Source organism: Hyperolius riggenbachi, chromosome 7, assembly GCF_040937935.1.
Source record: "Hyperolius riggenbachi isolate aHypRig1 chromosome 7, aHypRig1.pri, whole genome shotgun sequence".
Lineage (NCBI taxonomy): Eukaryota > Metazoa > Chordata > Amphibia > Anura > Hyperoliidae > Hyperolius > Hyperolius riggenbachi.
Genome location: NC_090652.1, coordinates 170,037,772 through 170,055,076, shown reverse-complemented (window position 1 = coordinate 170,055,076; position 17,305 = coordinate 170,037,772). Strand labels below are relative to the sequence as shown.

Genomic DNA, 17,305 nt, shown 5'->3' with positions numbered 1-17,305 from the left:
AACCTTTGCACTAGCAAAGTTATCACCGCTTTGTGCTCTAGCGCGCAAAACTTTGCGCGCGGAAAATCCGCGCGAGTTTCTTCTTATCATGCCTAAACTGAGTTTAGGCGTGATAAAGGGGTTTTCACTCGCGTGCAAACACTTTGCACCGCTTTGTGAATCAGGCCCAATGTATGCACAACGAGTGGCTTTAGTTTGGCCATTTTGTAGTTTTTATAGATTGCGTGTTTACTAAATTATATGCCCCAGTGAATACTCTATACTACCATTACCACTCAGATTTTGCAATGTTCTGAGGACAATGTATGACTTAAAGGAGAACTGTAGAGAGAGGTGTATGGAGGCTGCAATATTTATTTCCATTTAAGCAATACCAGTTACCTGGCTATCCAGCTGATCCTCTGCCTCTTATACTTTCAGCCATAGCCCCTGAACAAGCATGCAGCAGATCAGGTTTTTCTGACAATTTTGACAGATATGACAAGATTAGCTGCATGCTTGTTTCTGGTGTGATTAAGACACTTCTTCAGCCAAATAGATCAGCAGGATGCCAGGCAACTTGTATTGCTTTAAAGGAAATACATATGGCACCCTCCATATACCTCTCCTTTAAGGATTCTATATAGTGTACATACTCCTGAAATGTTGGAAACTTTTTAAAATAAAAGTAAAATGTATTGCATTTGTTGGATTTACTCTTAATGGGTGTCTATATTACCTAAATGGGGAATATAGAGTAGATTAAGCCAAGTATACAGGAAAGATACCTGAAAAGGTCACACAAGCAAGATTGCCAACCACTCAGTCTCTGTATAACTTTATATCAAATATGTTAATCAATATTTACATGGCCCTCTCAAATAGGAATGAATATTTGAACATAAATATTCATTGCACAAGAAGGCATTTACAGCTTCTTAATCATTTAATGTGTGAAAACACACTAAGGTAGGTGTTGCTAGAGGCATTTATTAAATTAGAACACAAAAATATGCACCATAATAAATCATGTACTGCTACATCCAAATGTGATCTTTATTTTTCGTTCCTACAGACAGTCTCAACCATTTTGCAGTTGTCACAAAATTTTTACTTTTGGACGTGATCTTCCGAAGCAGCAGGCGAAGAATTAGGATCCATGGTTTAAAATAATCAATGTTTAAGAGCATGGCAGTCATTCAAACTATGACTATTGATATTCACTCCTCAAGTATGTTGAGTTCTTCTTCAAGTTCATCCAAATCTTCTCCAGTAAAAAGGTTTTCATCAACAGGCACATCATCAATCAAATCATCTTGTTCATCCTCATCTTCACTTTCCTCTTCATAGTCACTTTGCGCACCGTTTGTGATTTCACCTCCTGATGCTTCATTTAACTTTTTATCTGAAAATGAAACAGATAAAATGTTAATTTGTCACAATAACCTGCTGATACTGAACAGCAAATCTGAAAATTAACATGCAAACTTATTTTGACACCCAAGCCTTTTCTGTGCATTTTCTTTTTTCCCAATAATTTTATTCTCTATGCATTTCCAAAAGTAAAATATCTTCTCAGTTTTCACTCATTATAGTTTTAAATAAAAAAAAATTCTACTGTAGATACAAACCAATGTCAATTATGTTCCTGGTAGTATAGTGATTTTGAAACAAAAGCCCTCTGATCTGTGGCCCCCATATATTGTTCCCTTTTCTGTGGCCCTTTGTAATGGTACCTGTGCCCTATGTAATATACCAGTATTGTATTTCCTGGTGAAATACTGTCCCCCCTTCCTTACAGATTTACCTACTGGACTAGCAGCCTTTTCTTTCTAGATTTTGTCAGTACAGGTAGTCCCCGGTTAAATGAACAAGATAGGCACTGTAGGTTAGTTCCTAACCTGAATCCATTTTTTTTTTAAACATTTGGTTTTTATTGCCAAAGCGTGAAGAGCATTACAGCAAATACAGATTTTTATGCGTTCAATTGGCAAACATATTTTTGACAAGAAACTCAATCAATTCACAATCACCTTGTGGTAACACAAATATAACAGGTATAACATGAACCAAGCACAAAAAATGTGAGAACACATCTACAGTGGAGGAAATAATTATTTGACCCCTCATTGATTTTGTAAGTTTGTCCAATGACAAAGAAATGAAAAGTCTCAGAACAGTATCATTTCAATGGTAGGTTTATTTTAACAGTGGCAGATAGCACATCAAAAGGAAAATCGAAAAAATAACCTTAAATAAAAGATAGCAACTGATTTGCATTTCATTGAGTGAAATAAGTTTTTGAACCCCTAACAACCATTAAGAGTTCTGGCTCCCACAGAGTGGTTAGACACTTCTACTCAATTAGTCACCCTCATTAAAGGACACCTGTCTTAACTAGTCACCTGTATAAAAGACACCTGTCCACAGAATCAATCAATCAAGCAGACTCCAAACTCTCCAACATGGGAAAGACCAAAGAGCTGTCCAAGGATGTCAGAGACAAAATTGTAGACCTGCACAAGGCTGGAATGGGCTACAAAACCATTAGCAAGAAGCTGGGAGAGAAGGTGACAACTGTTGGTGCGATTGTTCGAAAATGGAAGGAACACAAAATGACCATCAATCGACCTCGCTCTGGGGCTCCACGCAAGATCTCACCTCGTGGGGTGTCAATGGTTCTGAGAAAGGTGAAAAAGCATCCTAGAACTACACGGGAGGAGTTAGTGAATGACCTCAAATTAGCAGGGACCACAGTCACCAAGAAAACCATTGGAAACACATTACACCGCAATGGATTAAAATCCTGCAGGGCTCGCAAGGTCCCCCTGCTCAAGAAGGCACATGTGCAGGCCCGTCTGAAGTTTGCCAATGAACACCTGAATGATTCTGTGAGTGACTGGGAGAAGGTGCTGTGGTCTGATGAGACCAAAATAGAGCTCTTTGGCATTAACTCAACTCGCTGTGTTTGGAGGAAGAAAAATGCTGCCTATGACCCCCAAAACACCGTCCCCACCGTCAAGCATACGGGTGGAAACATTTTGCTTTGGGGGTGTTTTTCTGCTAAGGGCACAGGACAACTTAATTGCATTAACGGAAAAATGGACTGAGCCATGTATCGTAATATCCTGAACGACAACCTCCTTCCCTCTGCCAGGAAACTGAAAATGGGTCGTGGATGGGTGTTCCAGCACCACAATGACCCAAAACATACAGCAAAGGCAACAAAGGAGTGGCTCAAGAAGAAGCACATTAAGGTCATGGAGTGGCCTAGTCAGTCTCCGGACTTTAATCCAATAGAAAACCTATGGAGGGAGCTCAAGCTCAGAGTTGCACAGAGACAGCCTCGAAACCTTAGGGATTTAGAGATGATCTGCAAAGAGGAGTGGACCAACATTCCTCCTAAAATGTGTGCAAACTTGGTCATCAATTACAAGAAACGTTTGACCTCTGTGCTTGCAAACAAGGGTTTTTCCACTAAGTATTAAGTCTTTTGTTGTTAAAGGGTTCAAAAACTTATTTCACTCAATGAAATGCAAATCAGTTGCTATCTTTTATTTAAGGTTATTTTTTCGATTTTCCTTTTGATGTGCTATCTGCCACTGTTAAAATAAACCTACCATTGAAATTATACTGTTCTGAGACTTTACATTTCTTTGTCATTGGACAAACTTACAAAATCAGTGAGGGGTCAAATAATTATTTCCTCCACTGTATGTATTCTTTGCTTTTAAAGCATTAGAACTATTCTAGTATTGAGGGGAGAGAAGTCAGGTAGGGTTTGTGTATCTTAGTATCAGGTAGGGCCATTATAGTCACTAGCTGTGTTGCGTATTTTTCCTTCTAGGCTAATGTTAGCATTTGCTAAAGCAAGGACATGGGATATAGGAGGACGGTCAGTTGAGTTCCAATGTGATACTATTAGATGACAAGTTGCACATATAATCTGTGATATTTCTAGTCGGTTTACCTGAATCCATTCTTAAAGGAGTCATTAGGGCAAAATTAATAAAATAAGTGCTACTTAACTCCTTTAAGTCAGAACAATGTTCCACCTCTACCCCCTGTGCCTCCTATGTGCCCCCTTTGCCTCCAGTGTCCCCTTTGTGTCTCTCTTCCCCCTTCTGTGCTTTTTTTTGTCCCCCTATATGTCAGTTTGTCCACTCCAGTGCCTCTCTGCCCCCCCCCCCACCCTGTGCCTTGTGGATCCCCCCCCCCCCCCCCCCATAGCAGCAGTAATGCTGGACTCCCCTTACAGCCTGAGTTCAGCGCTGTCTGTCTATCCACTCCACCTCCTGCAGTCTCTAGTGCATGCCACCACTTTCTGTAGGTCATGCGACACACATGAAGAAATGCTGTGCACACGAGCCAGCAGGTAGCGGATAGAAGACGACGGACAGCACTGGACTTGGTTCAGAGGCAAGTTCAGCACTGCTGCTGCAGTGGGTGACACATGCCGTGACACTGCTGCTCCCTCAAACTTCCCGCATGCAGAAATTAGGTCACTGTGATGGGATCGGCCTAAATGGGCATAGGCATAGGCGGGTCGTTTATAAGTCAGGGATTACCTGCAGTCTAGTGGTTTCCCCTTGCTCCCTCACAGAAACAATCCGTCTCATAATTCAGAAAGTCTGGAAAGTTGACTTGAAGGATTTGAGAAAACCCTTAAAGGATAAGCGAGGCAACAAAATAAATCTATCTTTACTTACCTGGGGCTTCTTCCAGCCAATTGGAAATCACGTGTGTCCTTTGCCGCAGCCCCAGTCTTCTCCTAAGTCCCACTAGCAGCCTTGTATCGCCAACCTCCCATGAGTCGGTGGTTTCTGCATAGGTGCATGCACTCCCAGTGATGTGCCCAAGTCTCCGGGAGTGCAATGCACCTGTGCAGTAAACGCCAACCCCCGATGGGGCTGCCAGCGGGACCCGGGAGAAGACCGGAGCTGCGGTGAAGGACACACATGACTTCTAGGGGCCAGAAGAAGCCCCAGGCAAGTTTATTGCCTCGATTAGCCTTCAATTATGCAGATTTTAGCTGGGATATGCACTCAAAACTTTTTGGGGTTTTTTTTGTTTCTTTTTTTATTAACACATACAACACAATTATTTCACTCAAATAGTAGCTTAAAAAACCCCCAAAACAAAGCAACAAAGAGAGAAATGCTGCATTTGATTTGATCGTTTCAGACGGCCACATTTTGCATCGAAAGTACAGGTAGTCCCCGATTAACGAACAAGATAGGGACTGTAGGTTTGTTCTTAATCTGAATCTGTTCTTAAGTCGGAACATTGTGCCATCTCTGTCCCCTGTACCTCCTCTGTGCCTCCAGTGCCCCCCTTTGTGTCACCTCTGCCCTTTGTACCTGTTCATACAAGTTTAAAAGCCATTTTTTCTTAGACTTTTTAAAATCGATTTTCTCAAAAACTACAAGTCCAATTTGAATTTTTTTGGACTTGTTCCCATGGAAACAGAGAATCCATGCCATTCGTATCGGCGGGTCGTTCGTAAGTCGGGGACAACCTGTAAGTCAATTTGGAACATTTGGAAAATGGCGATCACAATATGGTATCATTTGCCCAAATATTTAAAAAGTGACGATATGGAATAAACAGAAGTAGTATTTCGCGCCGTATAAGACGCTCCGGAATATAAGACGCACCTAGGTTTAGAGGGCAAAAGCCAGGGGGAAAAAAAAATAATACTAAACCTGGTGCGTCCATATTCCCAGAGCGCCTTGTACATATTATCCCTCAAATGGTAGCCTCCTGTGTCCCTGATGTATCCTCCATGTCTGCCCCATGTGTCCTGTGTCCCCATGTCTCCCCCATGCGTCCGCATGTCTGCCCCATGTGTCCTCCTGTCTCCCCCACCATGTCTCCTCCTGTCTCTTATGTGCCCCCCAAGGTCCTCCTGTCACCCCCATGCATATTCCCATCACCCCACCATGTCTCCTCCTGTCTCTTCCATCTCCCCCATGGTCCTCCTGTCACCCCCATCATGTCTCCTACTGTCCCTTCTGTCTCCCCCACGGTCCTCCTGTCACCTCCATGTATCCTGTCTCCCCCATGGTCCTTTTGTAACCCCCCACCATGTCACCTGCCGTGTCTTAAGTCCCGCTATGGTCCTTCTGCCTCCCGCATGTGTCCGCCGCCCCCCCCCCCGCATGTGTCCACTACCTCACCGTGTTGTCTGTCCCCCTGGGTGTTTCCTCCCCCTCCCCTTGTGTGGTCTGGCCCCCCCGGGTGTTTAGCGGCAGCTGCTTACCTCTTCCATCATGCCCGCGTGGACTGCAGACCTCCGGCTTCTGTGTGCGGCTTCCTCTAGTGCCGGGCCGGCTTCTAATGACACGTCATTAGAAGCCGGCACTAGAGGAAGCCGCACACAGAAGCCGGAGGTCTGCAGTCCACGCGGGCATGATGGAAGAGGTAAGCAGCTGCTGCTAAAAACCCGGGGGGGGGGCACACCACACAAGGGGAGGAGGCGGAAACACCCGGGGGGGGGGGGGGGAGGACAGACAACACGGGGAGGTAGCGGACACATGCGGGGGTGGGGGGGGGGGGGGGGTGGGACACATGCGGGAGGCAGAGGGACCATAGCAGGACTTAAGACACGGCAGGTGACATGGTGGGGGGTTACAAAAGACAGAAGGAGGAGACAGGAGGAGGCACACAGGCAGGGAATCCCCGACATGGCGGCGGTTCGTATCGGCGGGTGTTCGGAAGTCGGGGATTCCCTGCTTCTGCCATATAAGACGCAGGGACTTTTTCTCCCCATTTTTTGGGGAGAAAAAGTGCGTCTTGTACGGCGGAAAATACGGTACATATAGCTTGTAAGCTTGCAAGGACTGGGACCTCCCCTAATTCAACCGAATCGAATTTTGCATATAATGGAAACGGTCACATACAAATTAATTGAAGTGCAAATTTGTGTGCTAAACAAAAACTCACAAATTTGCACCTACTGGAAACAGGGCCTTACTCTAAAGGTATCCACAGCCATGATTGCTGGGTTTGGTAGGCAATACCTAGATCCAGTTAAAGAGTTTTTTGTGGGTTTTCATTCCTCTGTATTGAGGTGCAGCAAGGGTCAAAAGGATGGACTTGGTGGACATATGTTTTAATTAGACCTAGATATCAATCTAACAGAGGCGACAAAAGACTTAAAATGTACCAAAACAACAGTGTTACATTACTTCTATAACGCCACCAGGCAGATGCCAACATTCTGTTTCCTGGACAAGTATCTATCTAGCTAGTGGCTTTAGAAGAGTCACATCAGGTTTAGCCATTGATATTCTGGGACATGATGCAAGCTATTATTGCACTAAATAATAACAGTATTTAAAAACAGTCATTTCAGATACTGTATTTATCAATGCCTACTCGAATAAAAATAAGACATTTTTTTTAGGTTAGGTCCTAACTGCCCCCTGGGGGTTCCTGATCACCCCCCACACCCTCAGATCCTCCCCAGACCCCCCCCTCCCCTGTGTATTGTATACATCTATTCTTCCCTGTAATCACTCACTGATCACCTGTCAATCACCCATCACCCCCTGCCACTAACACCCATCAGATTAGACCCTAACCTTCCCCTTGCGGGCACCTGATCACCCCCCCACACCCTCAGATTGCCCACACACCTGTCCTCAGATCGCCTCCGAAGTGCATTGTTTACATCTGTTCTCCCCTCTAATTACCCATCAATCACTCCCTGTCACTATCTGTCGACGCTATTTTTAGGTTAGGTCCTAAACTGTCCCCTGGGGGCTCCTGATCACCCCCCCACACCCTCAGATCCTCCCCAGACACCCTAATCACGTACCAATCACCTGTCAATCACCCATCAATCACCCCCTGTCACTAACACCCATCAGATCAGACCCTAACCTGCCCCTTGCGGGCACCTGATCACCCCCCCCCACACACACACACCCTCCGATCGCCTCCGAAGTGCATACTTTACATCTGTTCTTCCTTCTAATCACCCACTGAACACCCATCAATCACCCCGTCACTACCTGTCACTGTTACCCATCAGATCAGGCCCTAATCTGTCCCTTGCGGGCACCCAATCACCCGCAAACACCCTCAGAACGCCCTCAGACCCCAGCCCTGATCACCTCGCCAGTGCATTTCTTGCATCTATTCACACCCTGATCACCTATCAACCACCCAGTCACCCCCTGTCACTGCTACCAATCAGATCAGAGCCTAAACTGCCCCTTGCAGGCACCCAAACACCCGCCCACACCCTCAGATCACCCTCAGACCCCGCCTGAACACCTCTCCAGTGCATTATTTACATCTGTTCTCCCCTCTAATCACCCATCAATAACCCCCTGTCACTGCTACCCATCATACCCATCAGATCAGTCCCTCATCTGCCCCTTTGCAGGCGCCCAATCACCCGCCCACACCCTCGGATCGCCCTCAGACCCCCCCCCCCCGATCACCTCCCCAGTGCATTGCTTGCATCTATTTTCCCCTCTAATCATCCCGAGACACCCATCAATCACCTCTTGTCACCCCCTAGCGCTCCTATCCATCAGATCAGGCCCTAATCTGCCCCCTGCGGGCTTCTGATCACCCGGCAAAACCCTCACCCGCCCCACCGCAGTGACAGAATTTTTTTCCCTGATCACTGCTGGTCTCTACCACTTAATTGTCGCTGAGACCAACCGTTATGCCACACAATACGCAACCGCCAATCCAAGAAACTACCATGCCCAGCCTTTTCGGTGGAAACCACTCCAAGTTTCCGAACGTAACATTTTTTGGGGCCTTCTCCTTAAAGGGAACCTTAACAGAGTGATATGGATATTTCCTGTTAAACAATACTAGTTGCCTGGCAGTCCAGCTGATCTCTGTGGCTGCAATAGTGGCTGAATCACACCCTGAAACAAGCATGCGGCTAATCCAGTCTGACTTCAGTCAGAGCACCTGATCTGCATGCTTATTCAGGGGCTGTGGCTAAAAGTATTAGAGACACAGGATCAGCAGGCGATTCAGGCAACTGGTATTTTAAAAGGAAAAATCTATATCCTTCTCAGTTTAGGTTCCCTTTAACATGGGTCTAGTCAAAAAGAATGTATTGCGGTCTTATTGGTCTACGCACCCAATACATCACATGCCCATGTTCTCTGCTGCCATATCCAGGTCACGATTTGAGAACATCCTGCGCTTCCTGCACTTCAGTGCCAATACAACCTTTCATCTAAGAGGCCACCCTGCTTATTACCTGTTCCACAAAATTCGGCCCCTCAGACCACCCGTCATCAAAATTTACAGATGCTTATACCACTGAACAGGCATTTTGAAGCATTTGGTTTCTAGGCTGCTTCTCGCGGTTTTGGGCGCCTAAAATGCCAGGGCAGTATAGGAACCCCACAAGTGACCCCATTTTAGAAAGAAGACACCCCAAGGTATTCCGTTAGGTGTATGATGAGTTCATAGAAGATTTTATTTTTTGTCACAAGTTAGTGGAAAATGACACTTTGTGAAAAACAACAAAACACAAAAATCAATTTCCGCTAACTTGTGACAAAATAAAATCTTCTATGAACTCACCATACTCCTATTCTCCCACCCAGCATGGGTATGTGTAAAAATACACCCCAAAACACATTATACTATTTCTCTAGAGTACAGCGATATGACATGTGTGACCCCTTTTTGCAGTCTAGGTGCGCTAAGGGGCTCAACGTCCTATGAGCACCTTTAGGCTTTACAGGGGTGCTTACAATTTAGCACCCCCCAAAATGCCAGGACAGTAAACACACCCCACAAATGACCCCATTTTGAAAAGTAGACACCCCAAGGTATTCAGAGAGGGGCATGGCGAGTCCGTGGCAGTTTTCTTTTTTTTTTTGTCACAAGTTAGCAGAAATGGAAACTTATTTTTTTGTTTTATTTTTGCTTCAAAGTGTCATTTTCTGTTAACTTGTGACAAAAAAAATAAAATCTTCTATGAACTCACCATACCTCTTAGTGAATACTTTGGGATGTCTTCTTTCCAAAATGGGGTCATTTGGGGGGTATTTATACTATCCTGGAGTTTTAGCACCTCATGAAACTTGAGGTGTTCAGAAAAGTCAGAGATGCTTCAAAATGGGAAAATTCACTTTTGGCACCATAGTTTGTAAACGCTATAACTTTTACCCAAACCAATAAATATACACTGATTGGATTTTTTTTTTAATCAAAGACATGTAGCAGAATAAATTTGGACAAAAATGTATATAGAAATTTTACTTTATTTGAAAAATGTCAGCACAGAAAGTTAAAAAAATCTTTTTTTGACAAAATTCATGTCTTTTTTGATGAAAATGATAAAAACTAAAAAAAAAAAATCACAGCAGCAATCAAATAGCACCAAAAGAAAGCTGTATTAGTGACAAGAAAAGGAGGTAAAATTCATTTAGATGGAAGGTTGTATGACCGAGCAATAAATCGTGAAAGCTGCAGTGGTCTGAATGGAAAAAAAGGCTCTGGTCCTTAAAGTGGACCCAAACTAAAAATACAAGATTTCAGAAATAAAATCTATTTTCTAAATAATAATAATAAATAGCAGCCTTTTTTCAGCTGCATGATGACAAATATAAAATATTTTACATTTATTGGAGAAACCCCTCCCTTCCTTTCATATTGCCGGCAAATAATCCGGCAAACTGGTGGAGTAGGCAGTGTCCAGCAAAGGAGGCATTGCTAATGGCTGCCACCTGTATAACCCTAGTTATGCAAAGAGGAGGGTGAAAAGCAAGCCCTGAAATGCTCATAGGCTTGAAGGAGTGTTTATTTATATTTGTATGTGTCAGAGTGGTGCAACTAAATATTTTGAATAAAAAAATGTTTGGTTTGGGTCCGCTTTAAGGGGTAGAAAGACTGTGGTCCTCAAGTGGTTAAAGGACCACTGTCGCGAAAATCTTAAATATATGTAAACACATACAAATAAAAAGTATGTTTCTTCCAGAGTAAAATGAGCCATAAATTACTTTTCTCCTATGTTGCTGTCACTTACAGTGAGTAGTAGAAATCCGACAGAACCGACAGGTTTTGGGCTAGTCCACCTCTCTATGGGGGATTCTCAGCATGGCCTTTACTCTTTATAAAGACACTCCCTGAAAAAGATTTACACAAAGATGCTGGCCAGCCTGCCTGCTCATCATATACTTCTTTGGCAGTTGGACAGAGCAACTGCCATTCACCAAGTGCTTTTGAAAAAGAAAACCCTGAGAACTCCCCCCCCCATTAGGAGATGGGCTAATCCAAAACCTGTTGGTTCTGTCAGATTTCTACTACTTACTGTAAGTGACAGCAACATAGGAGAGAGGTAATTTATGGCTCATTTTACTCTGGAAGAAACATACTTCTTACCTGTATATGTTTACACATATTTTACATTTTAACATTTTCACGACAGAGGTCCTTTAACAATTGAAACGAGATAGTTAAATGATCAATAAACTTATTAACCACTTCACCACTGAGGGGTTTTACCCCCTGAGCACCAGAGCAATTTTCACCTTTCAGCGCTCCTTCCATTCATTCGTCTATAACTTTATTATTACTTATCGCAATGAAATGAACTATATCTTGTTTTTTTCGCCACCAATTAGGCTTTCTTTAGGTGGGACATTATGCCAAGAATTATTTTTTTCTAAATGTGTTTTAATGGGAAAATAGGAAAAATGTGGGGAAAAAAATAATTATTTTTCAGTTTTCGGCCATTATAGTTTTTAAATAATGCATGCTACTGTAATTAAAACCCATGAAACGTATTTGCCCTTTTGTCCCGGTTATAAAACCATTTAAATTATGTCCCTATCACAATGTTTGGCGCCAATATTTTATTTGGAAATAAAAGGTGCATTTTTTTCAGTTTTGCGTCCATCCCTAATTACAAGCCCATAGTTTATAAAGTAACAGTGTTATACCCTCTTGACATAAATATTTAAAAAGTTCAGTCCCTAAGGTAACTATTTATGTATTTTTTTTAATTGTAAATTTTTTAATTTTTTTTTAATTACAAAAAAAAAAAAAATGGGGAGTGTGGGAGGTAATGAGTTAATTTTATGTGTAAAAGTCATTTATTTGTATGTGAAAAATGTGTAGGGTGTAGTTTACTATTTGGCCACAAGATGGCCACAGTAACTTTTTGTTTTAATGCAACCTCCAAGCTTCCTTCCGGAAGCTTGGAGGAAGTATAATGAGCATGGACACGTGAGTTTTTTCTCACAATGATCGCGCTGCCCATAGGAGAGCAGCTGATCATTGCGGGGCTTAGATCAACGAACGGGAATGGATTTTCCCGTTCATTGATCTCTGGGCGAGCGGGCGGCGGCGGTTTTACTAGCGGCGGGCGGCGTGTTTACGAGCGGGAGCGCGGGCAGCGTCAGGGAACGCGGAAAGTACGTGTTTCTCCGTCCCTGGTTTTTAAAGGATGGAAAAAGGGGCGGAGAAATACGTACGCGCGGGGGTAAAGTGGTTAAGGGAAGTTATGATAATTTCATCACCCAGTGTGTCATCATGCAAGTGATATTCTTCTGCACAGATAAAAATGGAATCAACTACAAGGATATCAAGAGAGACAATGAAGTTTATTTTGTTAACTTACCTTCTTTGTTTCTTGTTGACGTTAAATATGTGCTAAAACGTTCGCTGCTAGCTACTGTAATTCCTGTTTCATCGACGTCTTTAAGAACAAACCGACTTAGATCAATATCTTTCACATCTGATGTGTCGATCTTAAAGGAAAGTAAAAGCCAAAGTGAATAAAAAAAAAAAAAAAAAAAGACTCGGGTAATAATTTAGCTCCACAAAAATTACCATATATCTTGGACCATGAGATGCACTTTTTCTCCTCCAAAAGAGCGTCTTCTAGTCCGAATACTACAATTCAGACCGGCCCCTGGGACCATGCAGCGGAGGGGGGAGCAGAGCAGCATTGAAAAGTCTGTCCCAGTCCTCATCTGTCTCCGCCATCTCCGTCCCCCAGCATTCCACAATGTCCCTTTCTGTCCCCGCTTCCTTATATCCTCTTTATACCCCTTGGGTTTCCCACGTAATCTCCCCCCCCAGGTTTCCCTATGTCCTCTCCATTTATCCCGTGGTTGCCGCTATACAGTGAGATATGGCAGCACAACTCAAGGAGTGCTGTGATTGGCCGCAATGATGAGCCTGGTCCCGTCTGAGAGACTGTCGAGTCTAATCACAAATGGAGTAGCATGAGGATCACATTCAAGCCTAGAAAGTACTTCTGTATCTCGTTGCAGTGTATAGTGGCAACCGGGGATGGACGGAGAGGACATAGGGAAACCTGGGGGGATATATAGGACAAAGGGAAACCCGGGGGGCGGAAATGACATAGGGAAACCGGGGGGGGGGGGGGGGGGGGGGGGGGTAGGTCGCGCTGTCATCGGCCATCCTACCGACTGTACTGCGAAAGCGCAGAACTACTGCACCTGCACAGTACAGCCTGGAGGATGTCCAATGACGTTAGCGCGACTGCGTGAGATGCACGTTGGAGCGCACAAGAGCCCGACCTGGAAGCCGGCCAGGCCAGGTTGGGTGAGCCACCGTAGAAGACCGGGAGCCTCAGGAGCGGCGTCGAGGGCACGTCCTGCCTGCCACGGGCTGGAGGAAGCCCTAGGTAAGTGGATTAGTATTTTTATTTTTTTTAACTAACTCCGTGAACCCTCCCTTTAATCCATCTTTGTATACGGGTCCAGTTTAAAAGTATCTTCATTAATTAAATTCAAACATTATGCATGCAACTGCTTTTAAGTACTGATACAGCTACTGCAGATTATTACCAAGCAAAAATAATTACCTCGTCTTCTTCTTGCTCTGCTGAGTACTGAGTGTCATCTGCTTCTTCATCGTCGTCGTCTACAAGTTCAGGACGAAACTCAAACACTTCACGACCACTGATCTATTAATAAAATAAATAAATAAATAAAAATACACATTAAACAACATTACATTTTTATTATTTTTTTTCTCTGAATAATAAAAAAGAAATGACATTCAATGCATACCCCTAGAGATTTTCCCGCTTTAAAGTCTGCTTTCCTTCTTTCCATCTCTTCCTCTGCTTTTATTATTCGGTCTTGCCTTTTTCGTTTTTTCCAGGCAAGAAATGATTCTAAGGTGATCCTAGTAACATTTGGTCCAAGAGCCGCCCGCTAAAATAAACAAAAAGAAGAGTCTTTTAGCAGTCTTTATAATGCACTAAAATCATGTTCATGGGGACTATTACATTATTCTGAGTAATTTTTGCTGACAATGATCAAAAATACTGTGTTCCAGCACAGCGACATACCCACATGTGAAATATGACAATTAATGGGTATAGCTCATTTTATGAAGAATCAGTACTTTATACTCCGACTTAAATATGCCACTGCAGAGTTATAAAAAAAAAATCTCACAGCAAGGCCCAGTCTGATACCCACCCCCCCCCCCCCCCCCCAAAAAAAAAACTACTGCAAATATTACCGATACCACATCATTGAAAAACACAAGAATGATCAAGTGTTAGGGCCCGTTCACATCTAAAATCGTTTTGCTGGAATGATTTTCCCGCGATTAACGTGGAAAAATCACTGGACACTGCGACGGTTTTGGAGCGATCGCTATTAGCGGTGCTATGTATGCTAATCGTGATCGCTAAAAGCTAATCGCGAATCGCTGGCAAACCGCTGCATGTAACACGTTTGCGGTTAACGCTAACCGCAAACGCAGCAGTGAGAACACTGTCATGTGTTACATGCTGTAGTGGTTTTTACAAAACCGCTAGCGGTTTGCCTTGAGCAGGAATCGCACGATTCCTGCTCAAATGAGAACAGGCCCTTAAGCTGAAAATCAAATCGCTAGGGATATCAAATTATTACAAAGATGTTTTACAATTATATTAAAAAAAAAAAAAAAAGACAACTGTATTAGAATTCTAAGTCCTGGAACCTACTGGGAGTGCTTTTCTGAGCGCTTTGTGATTTAAAAAGCTCTTGCTACTGTAATGCTATGAGTGTGGTCCCATTTGAGCGATGAGATTTTATAAAAATCCCCCATAACATTAGCAAGAGCTTTTTCAAATCACTAGTGCTTAGAATAGGCTGTTAGTGGGTTTGAGCCATAAAGGAAAAGACGACCAAAGTAGGTTGAATTTTTAATATTAATTTTTAATATTGAATGCTTGATTTGCTTCTGTCTTCAAAAGGGAAACATTGTTGCAAATTACAGATGCGGAGGGGTCCCAATCTTCCAATTTTAATATTAAATGCTTAACGCAGGAAGGAGTGAAGGTAAGACTAAACAAAAACAAACTAATAAAGCACCTGGCCCAGATGGCATACATCTTCAGGTCCTAAGGTAATTACGTTCAGTTATAGATAAACCCCTTTACCTTATCTTTTGTGACTCTCTTTCAAGTGGTATAGTTTCAATAAATTGGCGTACAGCCCTTGTTTTCCCATTATTTAAGAAGTGAAAAAAAGAAAAAAAAAATCAGATCCAGAAAATAATAGACCTTTAGGCTTAATATCAGTTGTGTGCAAACCATTTGAGGGGTTCCTAAGAAATGCTATACAAGACTTTATAGCAGAGGATAATCTTCATTCTCAGCATCAGGTAGGGTTTACTAAGGACACGTCTTGTTTGACTAATACTGTATGCTCAACTTTTAAGTGGTGAATGCTAGTATGGATATTGGGAATGCTGTAGATGTGATATACTTGGACTTTGCAAAGGTCTTCGATACTGTTCCCCAAATCAGTCTGGTGCAGAAGTTGAGGATGAAAGGACTGGGGAAGAGGTTGTGTACATGGATAGGGAACTGGCTAATGGACACCGAAAGCAAAGCGCTGTGATCAGTGGGGTCTCTCAGTCGACAACAAGTTAAAGGAATACTATTGATTCACATATTTTTTTTCAATTGACACAGGAATTGTTTGGGAAGTGCTGCTAAGTACTGGTGTATACATTTTAGGGCTGGTGCACACCAAAACCCGCTAGCAGATCCGCAAAATGCTAGCAGATTTTTAAACGCTTTTTTTTATTTTTATGAGGCGTTTTGCTAGCGTTTTGCGGATTGCTGCTGCGGTTTTCAGTATAGTAGATTTCATATATTGTTACAGTAAAGCTGTTACTGAACAGCTTCTGTAACAAAAACGCCTGCAAAACCGCTCTGAAGTGCCGTTTTTCAGAGCGGTTTGCGTTTTTCCTATACTTAACATTGAGGCAGAAACGCATCCGCAATCCAAAAAATGCCTCACCCAGGCATTTTTCGTTTCTGCAAAACGCCTGCCGCTCTGGTGTGCACCACCCCATTGAGATACATTGACCAAGCAGATCCACAGCCGCAAGCGGATCTGAAAACGCCCAAAAAGCCGCTCGGTGTGCACCAGCCCTTAGTAGCAACTTCTTGGTTTACTGTTATCAAAATACATTCAAACTTTACTGACTGCCAAAACTGAGCTGACTGAGCCATGAGGAGAGGGGAAATTCCCCTCACACTTGATCAGTTAACTATGTGTAGCTCTGTGTGTGACAGAGGCGAGAGCTCCCAATAGCTGCAGCTCCTGTGTTTCTGACTGACATGTCTGAAGAGCAGAGGAAATGAAACAAATTGACCCAGCTTTTTCATACTGTTTTTGCTTTCAGGGTTTGATATGTTTGATATTTGCTTTCTGTAGTCTGATATGCAACTCTGGCTGTGCATTGAAGCAGACCCCCCTTCTGCAATTGATTTGTCCCAATATAGCTAAATCCTACCCTCAATAAATTAGGGCCCGTTTCCACTAGTGCGGTGCGGAATCGCCACATATCACCGCTGACAAAATCGCATGCGGATGCGATTCCGCATGCGTCTTTTGCCGCGATTTCGCATGCGATTTCGCATAAGCAGGGTATATGCGATTTTAACCATGTCACTGCCTGTGTCAATTTACATTACTTTCAATGCGAAATCGCACGCGAAATCGCATGCAAAAAACGCATGCGATTTCCCTATTAAATACATTGCCTGCGATTCGCCTGCATTCCACACGCAGGCGAATTCTGCAGGGTCTACCGTGCAGAAAAATCCTGCACATAAAAACGCAAATGAAAACTGACAAGTGGAAACAGTCCCATCCACTTGTATTGCTTATGCGAATCCGCATGCGTTGTCTGCATGCGAATTCGCGCTAGTGGAAACGGGCCCTTACAGCTTTGCCTCTGATATTTAACATGAAAAGTAGGAAACTGTTTACAGCTACTTAGACATTATTTGCACACTGTCATTTTAGAACACTTGGGTATCAATAGTATTCCTTTAAGTAATCATATT

General features: G+C 43.2%; 1 protein-coding gene across 1 annotated transcript in view; it reads right to left on the bottom strand.

Annotated features, from left to right (window-relative positions):
- Positions 1-1,011: 1,011 nt before the first annotated feature.
- The window catches only part of ZC3H15 (zinc finger CCCH-type containing 15), a 107,966-nt gene continuing 91,672 nt past the window's right edge, over positions 1,012-17,305 (bottom strand). Inside the window, exons 7-10 of the mRNA XM_068244873.1 lie at positions 14,016-14,162; positions 13,808-13,909; positions 12,593-12,722; positions 1,012-1,384 (exon numbers count right to left, since the gene is read on the bottom strand). Of these exons, the coding sequence (XP_068100974.1) occupies positions 1,200-1,384; positions 12,593-12,722; positions 13,808-13,909; positions 14,016-14,162 (564 nt within the window). The 3' untranslated portion in view covers positions 1,012-1,199. The remainder of the gene's footprint in view (positions 1,385-12,592; positions 12,723-13,807; positions 13,910-14,015; positions 14,163-17,305) is intronic.